Source organism: Chelonoidis abingdonii, chromosome 2 (assembly GCF_003597395.2).
Source record: "Chelonoidis abingdonii isolate Lonesome George chromosome 2, CheloAbing_2.0, whole genome shotgun sequence".
NCBI lineage: Eukaryota > Metazoa > Chordata > Testudines > Testudinidae > Chelonoidis > Chelonoidis abingdonii.
The window spans coordinates 230511943-230530160 of record NC_133770.1 but is presented as its reverse complement, the minus strand read 5'-3'; the positions used below and the strand labels follow the sequence as shown (position 1 = coordinate 230530160).

The 18218-nt window shown below is 42.2% G+C and overlaps 1 protein-coding gene across 2 annotated transcripts in view; it reads left to right on the top strand.

Annotated features, from left to right (window-relative positions):
* LYPLA1 (lysophospholipase 1) overlaps window positions 1-18218 on the top strand; it is a 35087-nt gene that overhangs the window by 11558 nt on the left and 5311 nt on the right. For both annotated transcript variants that reach the window (XM_032801199.2, XM_032801201.2), the window contains 4 exons: window positions 3745-3792; window positions 8814-8884; window positions 9520-9593; window positions 10618-10719. In XM_032801199.2, the coding sequence (XP_032657090.1) occupies window positions 3745-3792; window positions 8814-8884; window positions 9520-9593; window positions 10618-10719 (295 nt within the window). The remainder of the gene's footprint in view (window positions 1-3744; window positions 3793-8813; window positions 8885-9519; window positions 9594-10617; window positions 10720-18218) is intronic.

The window sequence follows — 18218 nt, the reverse complement described above, 5'->3', positions numbered from 1 at the left end:
TTGTTTTTTTTTTAAATCTGACCAGTATCATCTTCATAAGTTTTAAATTTGATGCCTTTCAATTTCATCAGTGTCCCTGGTTGTTTTTGAGGTGGCCTCTACATATTGCTAATGGGATGCTCCTATTGTGGTTCCGAGCTTTGGAAACTTTATGGAAACCAGTACATCATAAGTACTTCATGTGAAATTGAACTTTTGGAGACAAGTTTGTAAGAGCACGTGTCCCTAATTTCTTGCTTTCTTTAGACAGTTTCAGATGTAAGGACATTATTTTCCATGCTCAGAGTGAATTTGGGTTTCAGATCCAAGACTCTCTTAGTTTCTAGTGTTAGTGTTGTATTATAGTTAGTTTTTCTTCTGGGCGCTTTGCTGTTAGCCAAACAGGCTTCCGGGGGGTTGATAAAGAATGGGATTTAAACTTTGTATGTTGTGCTTCTCCATGTAAATAGAGGTGGATATACGCACCAGCTCTCTTTTAGGCTGGGCAAGCCCACTCCTCATACTATTGTTTGGAAGTGGTGCAGGAATGATGTGTGAAGGTCCTAATTGGCAGCAGAGGCCCTGGGCCTTAGCTGATGAGTCCTGAGTATCCAATCCTTGGATCTGACCTATGACTGGCTATCTACCCTTGCACTGGAAGAGAGTATGCTGCCAGGCAAGTCAGATGCAACCCCAGCACTGGAGAATTATGTACCAGATGGGGGTTGGTGGCTTGCTTACTCTTACAGGTGGAAGATTTAATCGAGGCCAAGAATTGAGCTTTTTGGTGCTAGAATTTCATTAATAGTTACGCTGATTTTGGCTTCTAAGGAACTCTTTGGTCTATGTCTTCGTTCAATGGCTGCAGATTGCTAGGTGTCTAAAAATCTTGGTAATAATCAAGCATCTATTGAGGCTGGAGAATTTCTTAGCACCAAAAAGGTTTGTATTCTTGGAACAGACTATTGCAGCTGCTCCCTTGCTGTTGCTGAACTTTTCGCTTGGAGGAGGGCCATCAGTTTGTGTTCAAGTAAGTGAATATACCTGCCATCTCAGCTTGTCTCTCAGGTGTTGCACTGTTGCAGCCCAGACCTTTCAGGTATCCTAACTTCTTCCTGTGGGTCAAAGAACCAGTTCCTTGATGGAATCTTAATTTGTTATTAACAAAGCTTAAGGGGTCATGTTTGAGCCCTTAAAATCTTTTACTAAAGACAGCATGACTACCTCTCTGAGGTGAGAGTTGCACGAGTTTTAATAATTGATCCTATTTTCACCATATTCTTTGGAGATAGTCCTCTTACAAATTCATTTCAAATATATAGAAAAAATGAAGATTTCTGTGTGAATCAGACAATTTCATAGTTCTTTCCAAAACTTCATTATTTTCTGGAGGAGACAAGGCTCCACACCCCCCATGTAAAGGGTGTTTTGAGTTTTTATATATATATATAATATATTTTTGTATGTGTGTCTATATATATAAAAAAAAAAATTCCCCTCTCACCGCTATAGGTGGTATGTGTCTTCCTCAACCTCGGGTCCTCTACCAGAGGCCTGGGAGTTTGATGGTTCTGCGCAATATCTTAGCTGTTCCTAGCGCTGCACTCTTCTGGACAGAGAGCTCTGATGTTGTTCCTGGGATCTGTTGGAGCCACTCACCCAGCTTAGGAGTCACAGCCCCGAGTGCTCCTATCCGACACTGGACCTACTTTGGCTTTCACTTTCCACATCCCTCTAGTTCCTCTTTCAGAGCCCAGTTACTCTCCAGCTCTATATTCCTTCTTTCCTAGATGTTGCTTCCACTGGCACTTGCTATAATCTATCACCACCGGATGTCTTCGGTCTTGTCTATTACCATGATGTCTGTGATTGGCAGTACCTGCCTGTCCGTCTGGATCTGGAATTCCACAGAATCTTAGCCCTGCTATTCCTCCACAAACCTTCTGTGGAATCTCCCATCTGATCTGGGAGGGTCTACCCATATGCTGTGCAGATGTTCTTGTACACAATGCCAGCCTTGGTTGTGGCCGTCAGTTTATGCTGTCCTGCCCTGCATTCCTACATCCTGCCACTATGTGTTGGACTGTCTCTGAGGCTCTCTGACAGTCTGCACCTTGGGTTCCTCTCTAGTGGGTAGACCTCTGCTCCAATGGATCTGTGCTCAATGCTGTTCCTGTGCTGCTATGATCACGTGCCTCAGTGCTGTCTTTTTTTGTCCCAGCCCTTTCCAGCCACTGGTAGGATTTCCCAGTGTCATCACCTCAGCTATCGTCGATGGTACGTCCAGGCAGGGTATTGTCTTGCCAATGGCCCTTCTTCTGCTTGGTCTTCCTCCCATGTCTGCTGCTGCCTCAGCATTCTCATCAGCAGCTTCATCTTTGGGGGCCATCTTAACTGATGTACTCCTGGATGTTCCGGGTTTCGTCCAGGACAGTGCTTTGACGCTCAACCAAGCCCCGCCCGCCTTTCTTTCCGGCTGGGTATACAGTCTCTGGGTGTTGGACTTGGGTGGAAACCTCCGTGCATTGTGGGAGCTTCGGGTCTTCACATCGGCAGCTTCCATTGTCCTCCTTTGGCCAGCTCACTATACCGGCAGGGTATCTGATGACCGGCAGGCGTATCTGTTGATGGCGTGGATCTTGTCTTCCCTGAGCTGGCTCTTCAAGGACCTGTCTTATCCTTTGGTGATACTTGGATGTTGCTGTCTTCCTTGCCTCCTCATCGTGGTTTCCATGTGACTGTGGGACTCCAAGGTACTTGTAGCTGGTCTGTATGTCTGCTATGTGGCCCACTGATAGTTCCACCCCATCAGTCTTATATAGCTATATATATAGCTAGAACTGAAGACTTTAGGAAGTCAGACTTCTTGTAGCATAAAGAAAATGCCATTTCCACTTTAGGAGTTGCAAAGTAGAACAGGTTGTACAATGAGACCTGTTATGATTCAGCTAGGGTGAGAGTGCCTCAGGGTCTTAAAACTCAATCTGTTGGGACAAAAGTATCAGTGATGTGCCTCCATAATGTTTCCATCGTAAACTACTAGCAGGGCTACTTTGTGGAATTCTGCACATCCATTTATACATCACTGCTCTCAAATTGCCATCTAGATCTGATGTTTGCTTTGGGAGACTAAATCTGTAGAGCCCTGCACAGATACAAAATTTGTATCCGCATCCAGTCCGCAAAAATGATCCGTGGATATCCAGATTTGCAGAGATCTATAAATATATATAATTAGAACTTTTAAATCACTTCTCTGGGGGTTCTGCTGTTTGCTAGACTCCCATAAGTCTGAATGAGCAGAGGCCAATAGTTACCTGTGCTGCTAATTGTGGTCCTTTGACATTGTTGCTTCTGAATATCTGCTCTACGTGCCCATTCTTTTGATGAGAGCATGTAAATAAAAGTAGCCAATTTGTTTTCTCTATACCATTCATAGGATTCTATTGTCTGTGCTTTTCATAGTCTCTCAGGGTTTTCATTCTGTTCTCAAGGAAGTCAACTAATTATTTTCATCTGCTGCCTCAAAACCCATTGTAGTTCTGCTAAAAGACCAAAATTGGTCTCATTCGTGTTTACCTTCAGTTTTAAAATGAGAGAGCTGACACTGGTCATGCTTTAAAAATGGGATGAAAATATAAGAAACATCTAGCTTTACAACTTAACCAGAAATCTTGCAGCAATGCAGAATAGTTATCTGATGTGTGGTGTTATGTCAGCAAACCTTTGTATTAAATTATACCAATATTATTTCTCAATTTCTAGGCCAGTTATGCCAGTTTCTCTGAACATGAATATGGCCATGCCATCTTGGTAAGTACTTTTTGAATAAGAAATAATCATATATAAAGTCCTAAGTGTTTATATTGATTGGACTTAACTCCAAAGATGAGTTTGAATTGCTAGCTGTAATCAACTGTAAATGCAGAACAAACGTTCTAACAGGTTTCTCATTAATAATGTCAAACAGTCTCATCAGAAGCAAAAAAAGAAATACTAGCTCTGAGAAGAAAGAAAAGTTATCAGACAGGGAAAAAGCACTTTTAAAATTGAAAACATCGAAAGTATAATATACATAATAGCCTTCAGTCTGCTTGAAAGTTTGTGTTCTTTGGTACTTGTTTACTTATGTTCCACTTCTGGTGTGCATGTGCCTCATGTGCTGTAGCTGGGAATGCTTTAGTCAGCTCTGTCTTTTGGTCGTACCTGTTCCTTTGATGACCTTGAGCCCTGCTCCCTGAGGGTAGAAAGGGGGTGGAACAACCAACTGACATTCATTTCATTTCAGCTGCTCCTGGCTATGAGGTGGACCCAAATAGGAGTGTCCCCACTCCCTTCATCAGTCAGCTATTTTATTAGGATTGTGTAAATAGTTTAGACAAGGCGTTTAGTGTAGTGTTTTTAGTAGTTTTAGCTTTGTTTAGATTTATTTTCTGCCCTTTAAAGGGAGGGTCTGATATTATGTCAGGGCAGAAACCCCGGGCTTTACATTTTGAGTCCTGTGGGGCTGCTATGCCCATGCATGACACACATTTAAGTAGTCTTTACTTTTTAGGTTCCGGATATGTAGAAGAAAAACATAAGGCGTGTAATACCCTCGCCAAGAGGGCAGCTACATCTAGGACAACAGGATGAAGTTGTTCCTTTTTGAGAAAAATATGAGGCTGGTCTCTGAAGCAGGTAGAATATAGAATCCCCCAGTCTGGGACAGTCGTCAGTGAAAAATGTCCTGGTAACTGCCTTAACCTCCAGGGGTCTGGCTGCTTTTGTGTTGGCAGCTGCGAGCAGTAACAGGTCTCACTCTTCTCAGGAGTGCAGAGGAAGATCTCACACAGAAGAGGTTTGGTTCACTCTCTGTTGTCTCCGGGATGAAGGGATCTCTGAAAGCAGCTCCTCATACATCAGTTTGGCAGGAGGCAGCCCAGAAGGCCTCACTGGTGTCTGTTAGTACTGGAGCAGAGCTTTCTGCTGGCTGCTGTCAGTTTGCTGCTGGCACCATCTGCTCTGGGCACTGGGTCAGCTCTTTCATCTGTCTTCAGCAGCAGTCCATTCTGAGCATCCTCCGATGGAGGACAACTCTCTTGGTTGTCTGCGGCATGGGCTCGTTCTGAGCATGCTGCTCTGGCGCTGATTCAGTTACAGCCCCTTGCAGTGCTGACTTCCTCAGGTGGCCTGAGAGGAGCAACTTGTCTGTGTCTGTTCATTCAGAGCCTGACTGCCCCTTAGTAAATGTTTTGTCAATCAGAGGATGCTTTCTAAGTCACCTGGGGGTTATTGCGGTAAGTCCCATCAGTGGCTATTTCTCCGAATCCCTCATGAGCATCACCTCATCCTCTTTGAAGAAGAGGATGGGTATTCCTTTTCTGATAATGAGGATGTTTTACCCTCTTATCCTTTGGGAGTAACTTTTTATGACTCATATGTTTGAGAGTCAGGTCATACATAGGGTAAATATACAGGCATGCTAGTTCAAAAGCCTCTAGGTAGTACCCCCTGCCCTGGCCACATTCACTTCATCCATGTGGACCAACTGCTTCACTTGACTGGTGCCATATCCTAAATCAAAACTTTGCTCAGCTTCAATTTCCAGGATTACCCAAGGATTCACCTGTCATGCAAAAGCAATCACAGTGATCTTGTAAATATTATTGAACCAGGCTCTTCTCCACATCAGACTCTAAATGAACATGTACTTCTGCAACAAGTTTCTGAAACTATCCTAGAGCATATTCCATTCACATCTTCACAGCGTGAACATGTGGCTCCTTCTTCCGGCATCGTCATTAGATATGTCATTTCAGGATTTGATCCACAGAATGACAGAAACTTTGGGCGATCCCAGCTCAGACTGTTCAGCAAAGTGAGAAGGAACCAGATCAATGCTCTGATGCAGGAAAGCAATCCTTCTATGGAATCTGAAGGCAAAATATACAGCTATCTGCACCTTTATTTTCCAGTCCTACACAACACGCCAACAGACATCTAAATAGGCATTTTTCTCACAATCATTTATGGTTCATAAAGGATTCTGTCATCAGTGAGGTGCTCCCCTTATGGATCTGTTTGCAACTGAACAGAAGAAGAAATGAAGAGTGTCGTCTTCCAAGGGAGGACAGAGTCTGGGATCTCAGGGAGACAATTTCCTAATCCCTTGGACTCAGTGCCTGTTGTATGCTTATCCTGCAAATCCTCTGATCTTAGGTTTAAAGAAGGTCAGACAGAACAAGGCCACATTCATCTTAGTAGCAGCAGATTTGCCCAGGCAGTACTGGTTCACGGCAATAAGAAATCTCTTGGTAACACCTTCAGTATCTCTGTCTCTCCTACCAGGCTTAATTACCCAGAACAACGAGACAACTATTCATTCAGATGTGTCATCACTACACTTCATAAAATAGAAACTGTAGGATAACAGAGTTGAATAATTGTTCTGGTGGTGTAAAGAGCATATTGATTCAGAGCAGAAAGCAGTCTGAGGACAACTTGTGCTGCAAAATGGAAGTGTTTTTCATTCTGAGTTTGCCAATATAATCTTTCTCCAAGAGACATCAATCCCTCATCTCTTTGAGTATCTGTTATACTTAAACTCTGGTTAGTTGTTAAGTTCATTCCATGTTGTTAATAATTGGAGATATACCAATCTCCTAGAACTGGAAGGGGCCTTGAAAGATCATTGAGTCCAGCCCCCTGCCTTCACTAACAGGACCAATTTTTGCCCCAGATCCCAAAGTGGCCCCCTCAAAGATTGAACTCACAACCCTGGGTTTAGCAGGCCAATGCTCAAACCACTGAGCTATCGCTCCTCCCATTTGGCTGCTTTCTCAGCACAGCATTCACCATCAGGACCCATACAGCTTGTTCATCCTTCAGTTTAAAAGTTTTTGTGAAAAATTTAAGGGGATTTCTTTTTATTAAATCAGTTCCCTCCATGCTGGAAATTTAATGTATTGTTATTTACCAGCCTGATGGGTACATCCATTTGAACCATTAGCCTTGTGCTCGTTATTCCATTTGTCTGAAGACTGAATTCCTGTTTGCAGTCACACTGACACTCAGGGTCTGTCATGCCAGGACCACGGTATATGACTTCTCACAGGGATAAAGTTACACATTAGCCTCACCCTACATCTCTACTCAGAGTAATCACTTAATTTTCATTTAAGTAAGTCCACTAATTTAAGTATCCCCAAAGCCTCATTCATCCAAGGGCAAGTCTGTGTTTCAGATTTTGGATGTTGTCTATGATTTTTCTTTTTATTTAACTCCAACAAGACCATTCAGGCACTCCCATAGTCAGTCTGTCTCTGTTATCAAGAGCTCTAGTGGTCAGGCAGTCTCAACTCAGAGAATCTCTGAGTGTGACACTGCATAAAGTTACTTTATGGGGTGGTCAATTTGGAACTCAGGTCATGTTAGCTCATATTCTACCACAGACCACTTCTGGAGCCTCTTTTCGGGAGAATACCCATCGCTGATATATGTAGAGCTTCTATTTGGAATACTGTACATACTTTCCCTAGTGATTACTTTTTCATTCAGGTACCTTGTTCAGATGCCCCATTTGAGAGGGCTATGTTGCAGTCTTTATTTTATTAGAGGAGAGCATTAGAGTTTATTCATTATATGCTGTGTGTGTTCTACTTCTGATGACTCCCAAAAACAAGCAGTCAAGCTAGAAAGGAAAGTTACTTACCTTTAGAGTTCTTTGAGATGTGTTCCACGACCCACTACTGCTGAGTCTAATAGCCTGGGCTTGAGAGTGGCATGGGAAGTGAGATTTGGTTGTTTGCTCTGCCCCCTTTCTGTACTGCGGGGAAGGGACAGGGCTTGAGGTCATCAAAGGAGTAGATGCCGCCAGTGGGCCTTGCTGATTAAATTGTTCCAATCTCCAGCACATGGAGTGCATATACATCAGAAATAGAACACATGTAAACACCACAGCTCATACCCGAGTTACTAAAAGTTAAGTAATTTTCCTTTAATTATTTGTTGTGAAAACAGGAACAAAAATTCCTGGAATTAGTATTTACTACTAGTCATGGGTGGTATTGTTTTGTGGACAATTAACTGTTTAAACTTTACAAAAAAGTGGTCTCTGATTTCTTTTAGAATGGAAGCTCCAATAGAAAATTCATATTGAAACCCATATTTTTTTTACTTTAAAGTGAAGATGTGAAATGTTATGTAAATCTTCCCTCTCAATTTTTTTTTCTTCAATTTTTTTAGCTTTTCTATATTAGCTGAAAGAATTGTTTAATTCTCAGCATATGCCTGCTAATATTTGGACAAAAATATTAGAATATATTGCCTGCCTCTTAAATATCAAAATACTGAACTGTTTTGTGTTTTTTTTTGACAAGGTAGAAGAGGGCAAAATTCTTGAGATTATAGTTGGTTGAGAAGTTGAAGTTTGTTTTTAATTCCCACTAAAAGATTTCTCAGTGTGTTTAGTATAAATTACAGGTGCAGCTCTACTATATAGTCCAGCCACTAAAATAAAAATTGTATAGTTGAGTATCTAATTCCTTGTGCCATAAACGATTAGAGTAAATAAAAGAAATAAATAAAATTAAATATGCTTAAACTCTTAAGATCAGTCATTTCTGGGCTCTGATATGCGAGTACTTGCATAACTACTGTTTACAAGGTATAAACTGATTAACACAAAGTTGAGCCTATTCTTAATAATGATCTGTAGGATAATAAAACAAGTGTGTAAAAAGTGATCATTAGTAAATCTTCTCATTACTGTTTGAATGGTTATGTCAGGGTACAAAGGTGTGTTAGTTCCCTCGTGACGAAATGTTATATAATTGTGTTCTTTTTCTTTTAAGGTTTGATATTATTGGACTTTCGCCAGAAGCACAGGAAGATGAAGCTGGGATCAAGCAAGCAGCAGAGCATGGTATATTTATGAGTATTTTTAATGTATCTTCCAATTTTTTTAAATGGGTGTTTGCCAGATGGTATAAAATAAGTGTGTATATGTATGAAACTACTTCATTTTCAGTGGTTTTCTCATTAGCCAAGTTAGAAACTGGCTTTAAATGACGATTTAAAATGGTGAAGTCGCTGATGGTACATTGTCTGTTCTGTTAAATAAATAACTAAGTTTCTTAAATTGTGTGTGGGAATTTAGTGGCTCATTTATCTGTCTTTGTATTCCCACATGCATGCCTATCGCCCACTAAATTAGGAACCTTCTAGAAAGTACAGCTCACTGAAGCTTATGACTCCAAATGCTCAAAAGTCACCACCGATTCTGCACTCGGACTTTCGTGTGACCCTGACCAACAGTTTCTGTTTTGGTACCAGCATGTCTGACCTTGCATGAACTACTGGTGTCTATAGCACCAGAATTCTTGACCTTGAACTTTTGGTCCAAAGTGTTTTGCTTGGGCAATACTCCATCAACTTCCCTTCTGCCAGCTTTCCCTTGACACGGGAGATTAATAATGCCTTTTACCACCTATACCACTTTTTTCTGAACTTCCCTCAGAACTGCTACATATTAACTTCTGGACTTCATTTGACTTGCAGTTAAAGTACTGATAGATCAGGAAGTGAAGAATGGAATTCCTTCTAACAGAATAATTTTGGGAGGCTTTTCTCAGGTAAGGTACTTGTCAGGAAGAGAGTTTCAGTTTCTTTGTTGGAGGGAAGTTGAAGTTGTCTCCTTGGAACTGGGAAATCCTGTTAACGAGCAGATGGTGCTAGTCATTTCTGAAAATAAGGCCTTTAGTTTCTACTTACTTCCAAAAGGCCACAAAAGTAATTTTTTTCTGTCTCTAAAAATCGACTTAGTGAAAAATGAGTTTACATACTACAAAACTACTATAAAGTAATATTAAAATTGTTTAAGTTTAAGATGAATAGTATAGGGATTAGTTCTAAAATTTTCATGTCATTTTGATTCTGTATGGCATCTGCTTTTTTTATTCCAAATTGCAAAAATAAATTTTAATCTGAGTCTCTATTTTATGTAGTTAATAGAAGATCTGAACTTCAGAAGGAAGGAATTATTATTTCCTGAATGAGTTGTCAAAGGTCTGCGGTAGAATTTGTTGTCCTGTGATAAACTGATTAATAAGAATATACAAAAACTAATGTGAACAAAGCTACTATCCTGCTTTTCCTTTGCCTTTGCCTTCAGATGCTAACAGGTAGAGGAATGAAAGTGTCATGTACCTTATTGGAGTATATGGTTTTAAAGTGGGTGGGTCAGACAAATGACTAAGAGAGAGAGAACTGTCATCATGGGAAGTGAAATTTTTTTTTGGCTTGCATATCATCGAGGGAATTAAACAAATTTGTTCTGTAGTCTCCTTTTAAAACAACAACAAAAATGATGCTGCTACAAGTCAGGAAGAATACAAGATTTCAGATTTAGTTTGCAATTATCAGTTAGAACAGTGCTGTCATTTTACTTGTAAACTGAACAGATTTGATCTAGAATAATTGAAACACTAAGGATGGAGTCACCTGATATTTTTGGAAGTACTTTTCAGAGCCATCAGTTGAAACTGGAAACTATTGTTTGTAAATATAAGGGGCCACAAATTCTGAAGTAATGGTGATGAACATTTAAATTAAATATTTAACTTTACCATTGTAATAGTTCTTATATTTCTTGATTAGGGAGGTGCCTTGTCGTTGTATACAGCTCTTACAACACATCAGAAATTAGCAGGAGTCATAGCACTCAGTAGTTGGCTTCCACTACGGACCTCTCTTCCACAGGTATTTGTACTACTTTCTTAAACATAACTTAGTCTTCAGTGAGCTAATTGAAGTTGAACATTGGAACATATTTTTTCACTTTCATTACACTGTATTCACAGACTAACCCCTCCTACTAGATAGAAATTATGTACGGTAATTACGTAAACAATTCTTTAAATATGTCCATAGACTAAGGCTTTGTCTACACCACCACTTTTTTCAGCGAAACTTTTGTGTGTCTCGGGTGTGGAAAAAACGCACCCCTGACCGATGTAAGTTTTTAAGATAAAAGTGCCAGTGTGCACAGCGCTATATCTGCGGGAGAGCGCTCCCACCGGCATATAGCAGCTACTTACAGTGATGCAGCTGCAGCAGTACAGCAGTGCCACTGTAAGGTCTATAGTACAGTAACTCCTCACTTAAAGTTGTCCCGGTTAACGTTGTTGTGGTATTGTTAAGTTGCTGAACAATTGGCGAACGTGCTTGTTTAAAGTTGCACAGTGCTCCCTTATAATGTCATTTGGCAACTGCCTGCTTTGTCCACTGCTTGCAGGATTCTCTGGAAGAACAGCCCCTCCTTGTGGGGATTAGAACTGGGGAGGGGGTCCGGCAACCCCCCCGTCCCTGTTCAGCTCCCATAAATTCCCTGTAAGGTATGTGTCTCAGCAGCTGTCCCTCCCCACACTGTCGTGCTGCTCCTGCACTGCCCTCTGCCTTGGAGCTGCTCCCTGGAGCTTCCTGCTTGCTGGGGGAGGAGGGGAGAGAGGTGCTGATATTGGGATGTCCTTCTGCCCCCGCCCCCCACTCGTAACCTGTCTCCACAAAGCAGAGGAAGGGGACAGGGCTCTGGGACAGAAAGGAGGGAGCTTGCTGGAAGCTGTTGCTTCCCATCTGAACTGGATGATCTGCTTAAAAGGGCAACGTACTTGAAGTGGGGTCAGCGTACTTAGAGGGGCAATGCACATCTCTCTTTCTCTCTGTCTCTCTCTCACTCATGTGCGCACACACACACAGAGCACTTTGGAAAGTCAGCACCTGTGGAGCCCTGCATGTGCTGTTAGGAGGAGGGAGTGGTGCGCTCCAGCTGGATAGTGTGGGCTCATCATCATGTTCAGTTTTTGCAGGGAAGTGTTCGCAGCTACTGCCCTGCATCTATTGTGTTTCCGCCCTCTTGCCTCAGTCCATGCTGTCTTGTAGAGTGTGAGGCAACATTAACAACAGCGTATTAACCCTTGAGGGCTCAGCCAAGTGCTAGTTCATTTAGCAGCAAGGCATTCCCTGGGAAAACATTCCACTCTCTGACTCCACCACGTCAACCAAGCTTCGCAATCATTCATTGCTGTGTACAATATTAAACTGTTTGTTTAAAATTGTTTAAAACTTATGCTGTACATGTATATAATGTCTTTTGTCCGGCAAAAAATTTTTCCCTGGAACCTAGCCCCCACCCCCCATTTACATTAATTCTTATAGGGAAATTGGATTCACTTAACATCGTTTTGCATAAATTCACATTTTTCAGGAACATAACTACAACATTAAATGAGCAATCATAGGATTGGAAGGGACCTCAGGAGGTCACCTAGTCCAACTCCCTGCTCAAAGTAGGACCAATCCCCAACTAAATCATCCCAGCCAGTGCTTTGTCAAGCCTGACCTTAAAAACCTGTAAGGAAGGAGATTCCACCACCTCCCTAGATAACCCATTCCAGTGCTTCACCACCCTCCTAGTGAAAGTGTTTTTCCTAATATCCAACCTAAACCACCCCCACTGCAACTTGAGACCATTACTCCTTGTTTTATCATCTGTTACCACTAAGAAAAGTCTAGAGCCATCCTCTTTGGAACCCCCTTTCAGGTAGTTGAAAGCAGCTATCAAATCCCCCCTCATTATTCTCTTCTGCAGACTAAATAATCCCAGTTCCCTCGGTCTCTCCTCATAAGTCATGTGCCCCAGCCCCCTAATTCTTTTTGTTGCCCTCCGCTAGACTCCTAATTTTTCCACATCCTTCTTGTAGTGTGGGGCCCAAAACTGGATACAGTACTCCAGATGAGGCCTCACCAATGCTGAATAGAGGAGAATGATCATGTCCCTCGATCTGCTGGCAATTCTCCTACTTATACAGCCCCAAATGCTGTTAGCCTTCTTGGCAACACGAGCACACTGTTGACTCGTATCCAGCTTCTCGTCCACTGTAACCCCTAGGTCCTTTTCTGCAGAACTGCTGCCTCGCCACTCGGTCCCTAGTCTGTAGCAGTGCATGGGATTCTTCCTTTCTAAGTGCAGGATTCTGCACCTGTCCTTGTTGAACCTCATCAGATTTCTTTTGACCCAATCCTCTAATTTGTCTAGGTCCCTCTGTATCCTATCCCTACCATCCAGTGTATTTACCATTCTTCCCAGTTTAGTGTCATCTGCAAATTTGCTGAGAGTGCAGTCCACACCATCCTGCAGATAATTAATAAAGATATTGAACCAAACTGACTGGAGAACTTGTGGATCTAAAGGCGGAGGAGGCCTGGATTTACTTCAAGTCAAAGTTGCAGAATCTATCAGAAGCCTGCATCCCAAGAAAGGGGAAAGAAATCATAGACAGGAGTTGTAGACCAAGCTGGATTAGCAAGCATCTCAGAGGTGATTAAGAAAAAGCAGAAAGCCTACAAGGAGTGGAAGATGGGAGGGATTAGCAAGGAAAGCTACCTTATTGAGGTCAGAACATGTAGGGATAAAGTGAGAGAGGCCAAAAGCCATGTAGAGTTGGACCTTGCAAAGGGAATTAAAACCAATAGTAAAAGGTTCTATAGCCATCCATATATAATATAATGAAGAAAACAAAGAAAGAAGTGAGACTGCTAAACACTGAGGATGGAGTGGAGGTTAAAGATAATCTAGGCATGGTCCAATATCTAAACAAATACTTTGCCTCAGTCTTTAATGAGGAGCTTAAGGATAATGGTGGGATGACAAATGGGAATGAGGAAATGGTGGTAAATATTACCATATCCATGGTAGAAGCCAAACTCAAACAGCTTAATGGGACTAAATCGGAGGGCCCAGATAATCTTCATCCAGAATATTAAAGGAATTGGCACACGAAATTGCAAGCCCGTTAGCAAGAATTTTTAATGAATCAGTAAACTCAGGAGTTGTACCATCCGACTAGAGAATTGCTACTACAGTTCCTATCTTTAAGAAAGGGAAAAAATGTGATCTAAGTAACTATAGGCCTGTTAGTTTGACATCTGTAGTATGCAAGGTCTTGGAGAAAATTCTGAAGGAGAAAGTAGTTAAGGACATTGAGGTCAATGGTAATTGGGACAAAATACAACATGGTTTTACAAAAGGTAGATCGTGCCAAACCAACCTGATCTCCTTCTTTAAGAAGGTAACAGATTTTTTTAGACAAAGGAAATGTAGTGGATCTAATTTACCTCAGTTTCAGTACGGCATTTGAAATGGTTCCACATGGGGAATTATTAGTTAAATTGGAAAAGATGGGGATCAATATGAAAATTGAAAGGTGGATAAGGAACTGGTTAAAGGGGAGACGACAACGGGTCATACTGAAAGATGAACTGTGAGGCTGGAAGGAGATTACTAGTGGAGTTCCTCAGGGATCGGTTTTGGGACCAATCTTATTTAATCTTTTTATTACTGACCTTGGCACAAAAAGTGGGAATGTGCTAATAAAGTTTGCGAGTGCTCATGGTGGCCCAGTGAGGTCAGCCGGTATCTGGCGCTGGTGAAATAGAAGGACTCCCGATTTCCGGCCGACAGCACAGAACGGCTGCTACCTCCTATCCTACCAACTGGGGTGAACTGCCATCACCACCCCCCCCGCTTTTCTGTCTAAAGATAGGATTCTTACTGCCTCGATTATCCAGCAGCTGGAGGCTGCCTCCTTCTCATTTTATCTCATAAAAAGTCGTGTTCTTATTCTGCATTCTTCATTATTCTCACACAAATGGAGCACTGCCTGTAGCTAGCCAGAAGGGTTGGCGGAGGAGAAGCACGGTGGGGTTGTTGCAGGCATCCCGTTAATGGCATGGCTATCATTTCTGTGGGATCTGCACGAGAGGCTGTGCTCTGGACATGGTCTCTAGACACTGGCCTTTCTAAGGCAGGACTATTTAACACATAGAGGAATGACCCGGGGAGTCATTGCGCGGTTTGTGTTGTCTTTTGCGCCGCGTGTTCGACTCCAAGAATCAGCCAGGGCATCCCTATGACAGCAGCAGATGTATGCGAACCACTATAACTGTCTCTGCTACTTGCAAGCAAAATGCATGCAGCTGTGTGCGCTTGCAGTACCGCCTCTGTCAGCGACATCCCAGACACATTGTGACCAGTGACAAAAGGCTGAACGGCTCCATTGGTTGCCATGCATGGCCGTCGCCCAGTGCATCAGAGAAAAAGAAGGGCATGAAAATGAATTGTCTGCGTTGCTTTCACGGAGAGGATGAGTATGACATTTACCAGAATCACCCGCGACACTGTTTTTTGCACGCATGCATGGGGATCTCACCAGATTCCAATAGGCGGAGAGACTGACAGAACTATGGGAACTAATCCAACAGTGCAATGCTCAGAAATCGACGCTAGCCCTTCGGTACTGGACGCACACAACGAATTATTGTGCTTTATGTGGCTGTGGGCATTCACTTTATACAATCTGTTTTACAAACTTGTTTATGTAAAATCGCAATAAATCCTGTAGTGCAGATGTAACCCAGACTTTAAGGTTAGAAGGGCATTCCTTGATCATCTAGCTGACCTCCTGCACAATGCAGCCACAGAATCTACCCACCCATCCTGTAACAAACCCTAAACCTATGTCTGAGTACTGAATCCTCAATTGTGGTTTAACGACCTCAAGCTGCAGAGAATCCCCAGCAAGTGACCGATTGCCCATGCTGCGAGGAGGCGAAACTCCACGGCCTCTGCATTCTGCTCTGGGACATTCCTCCCAACGCAAAATATGCCATCGTTAAACCCTGAGCTGGTGGGTACGGATCACCGTCAGCACCATGAAAGATTCTCTGTATAACTCAGATCCCATCATCTAACATCCTCACGCCACTGGCATACTTACTGCTGATAATCAAATCAAATTGCCAATTAATAGTCAAAATTAGGTATTCCATATCCATCCCCTCAATAACTATCAAGGCTTAGTCTTAAAGCCCGATGTGCTTTGCCCCCACTACTCCCTTTGGAAAGAACTGTTCCAGAACTTCCACTTCTTAATCGTTAGAACCTTCTAAATTTCGTCTAAACTCTAGGGTCAGTTTAATCCCCAATTTGTTCTTTGTCACATGGTACTAAGCTTAAATAATTCTCTCCTCCCTAATATTTATCTCTGATATTATTTCTAAAGACAATCATTCCCTATAACCTTTTGGTTAGCTAAAACAAGCAAGCTCTTGAGTCCGCTTTATAAGCAGGTTTTCCATTCTCGGATATCCTAGTAGCCCTCTCTGTACCTGTTCATGTTTAGAAGGATGGAAGTCAAACTGGAACGAGAACTGAACACAGCTATTTCCAGATGCGTCTCACAGTAATGGTACTAACATTCCTTTCTTTGCTGGAACCCACCTGATTATCCTAACCCAATTAGTTTTTTAAGGCCTACCATGGCGGTCATAGTCATCCTGTGTCAACCATATCCGAGTCTTCTCCTTCAACCTGATGTGTCCCAATTTGTAACTCAAGAATTTTGTATAATCCCTTATCTGACCTTGGCACATTTCACTATCTAAATTTATCTTATTACTATTACCCAGTTTACAAGTCATCCAGATCTCCTGCTAGATCCAGTCCTTCTCTGTGTTAGGCATACTCCAGTTTGTGTCATCCCCAAACTTTACTGCACCATGCTCACTTTTGTACCAAGGTCAGGAATAAAAAAGATTAAACAAGACTGGTCCGAAAACTGCCCTGAGGAACTCCACTGGTAACCTCCTCCCCTGACAGTTTCACCCTTCAGTACGACCAGAAGCTCTTCTTAACCAGTTTCTTATCCCACCTTTCCATATTTCAATATTGCCCATCTTTTCTAATTTAACCAAATATTCCTCCTGGGAACCGTATCAAATGCTTTTGAAGATCGAGTAAATTAACCATTGAGTTTCCCTTTTCTAAAAATTCTGTATCCTTCCCAAAGGATAATCAGATTGGTTTGCCATGACCTTTGTCAAACCATGTGTATTTTGTCCCAATTACTTGACCTCATGCCATGTTACCTACTTCTCCTTTCAAATTTTCCAAGACCGTAATACTACAGAGTCCCTACAGCCTATAGTTATCTCAGTCACCTTTTCCTCCTTCAAAAATAGAATATGTAAATTTGCCAGTTGTACGGTACAACCTGAGTTTACTGAATTAAAATCTGCAAGGGCTGCATTTCCATGTGCCAGTTCCTTGTAATATTCTTGATGAAGATATCGGCCTTCAATTTGTACCGCATTAAGGCTGTAGGTTTAGGCCTACTATATCCTATCCTATTCCCGTTGCATCCTCGTCATTATTCCTAACTCCTCATAAAGACGAGCAAAGTATATGTTTAGATATTGGGCCATCCTAGATTATCTTAACCTTCATTCCATCCCTCAGTGTTTCCACGTCCGCATTCTCTTTCTTTTCTATTTATATGGCTATACGAACCTGTTTACTATTGGTTTTATTCCCTTGCAAGGTCCAACTCTCACGATCTGTTTGGCCTCTTCATTATCCCTACATGTTCTGACCCATAAGTGTAGCTTTCGTGCTAACCCCCATCGTCCACTTTTAGGTTCTGTTTTTCGTACTCACTCTGAGATGCTGCTAATCACTGGTCTACAATTCCTGCTCTATTGATTCTTTCCCCTTTCTTGGGATGCAGGCTTTATAGATCTGCACTTTGACTTGAGTAAATCCAGCCTCTCCCCTTTAGATCGCACAGTCTCCTAGTCAGTTTGTTAATACCTTTATTAATATTGCGGATGCGTGTGGAACTGCTCTCAGAAATTGGAGATGACACTAAACTGGGAAGATGGTAAATACACTGGCTGGAGGGATCAGGATACAGCGAGGGACCTAGACAATAAGGATTGGGTCAAAGAACTGTAGAGGTTCAACAAGGACAGGTGCAGAATCCTCACTTGCATGGAACATCGCCATGCACTGTACAGGACTAGGACGAGGGGCGAGCGCGTTCTGCAGAAAAGACCGAGGGTTACAGTGAGAGAATGCGGATACTATCCAACAGTGTGTGCTCGTGTTGCCAAGAAGGCTAACAGCATTTCGCTGTATATAAGGGAGCTATTGCCAGCAGATCGGAGGACAGATCCATTCTCCTCTATTTCAGTCATGTGAGCCTCTCTGGATACTGTATCCAGTTTTGGCCCACCTACAAAGGATAGTAGAAAAATTAGGAGTCTAGCGGAGGGCAACACAAAGAATTAGGGGCTGGGCTCGACTTATGAGGAGAACAGGGATGGGGAGTATTGTAGTCTGCAGAAGAGAAATAATGAGGAGG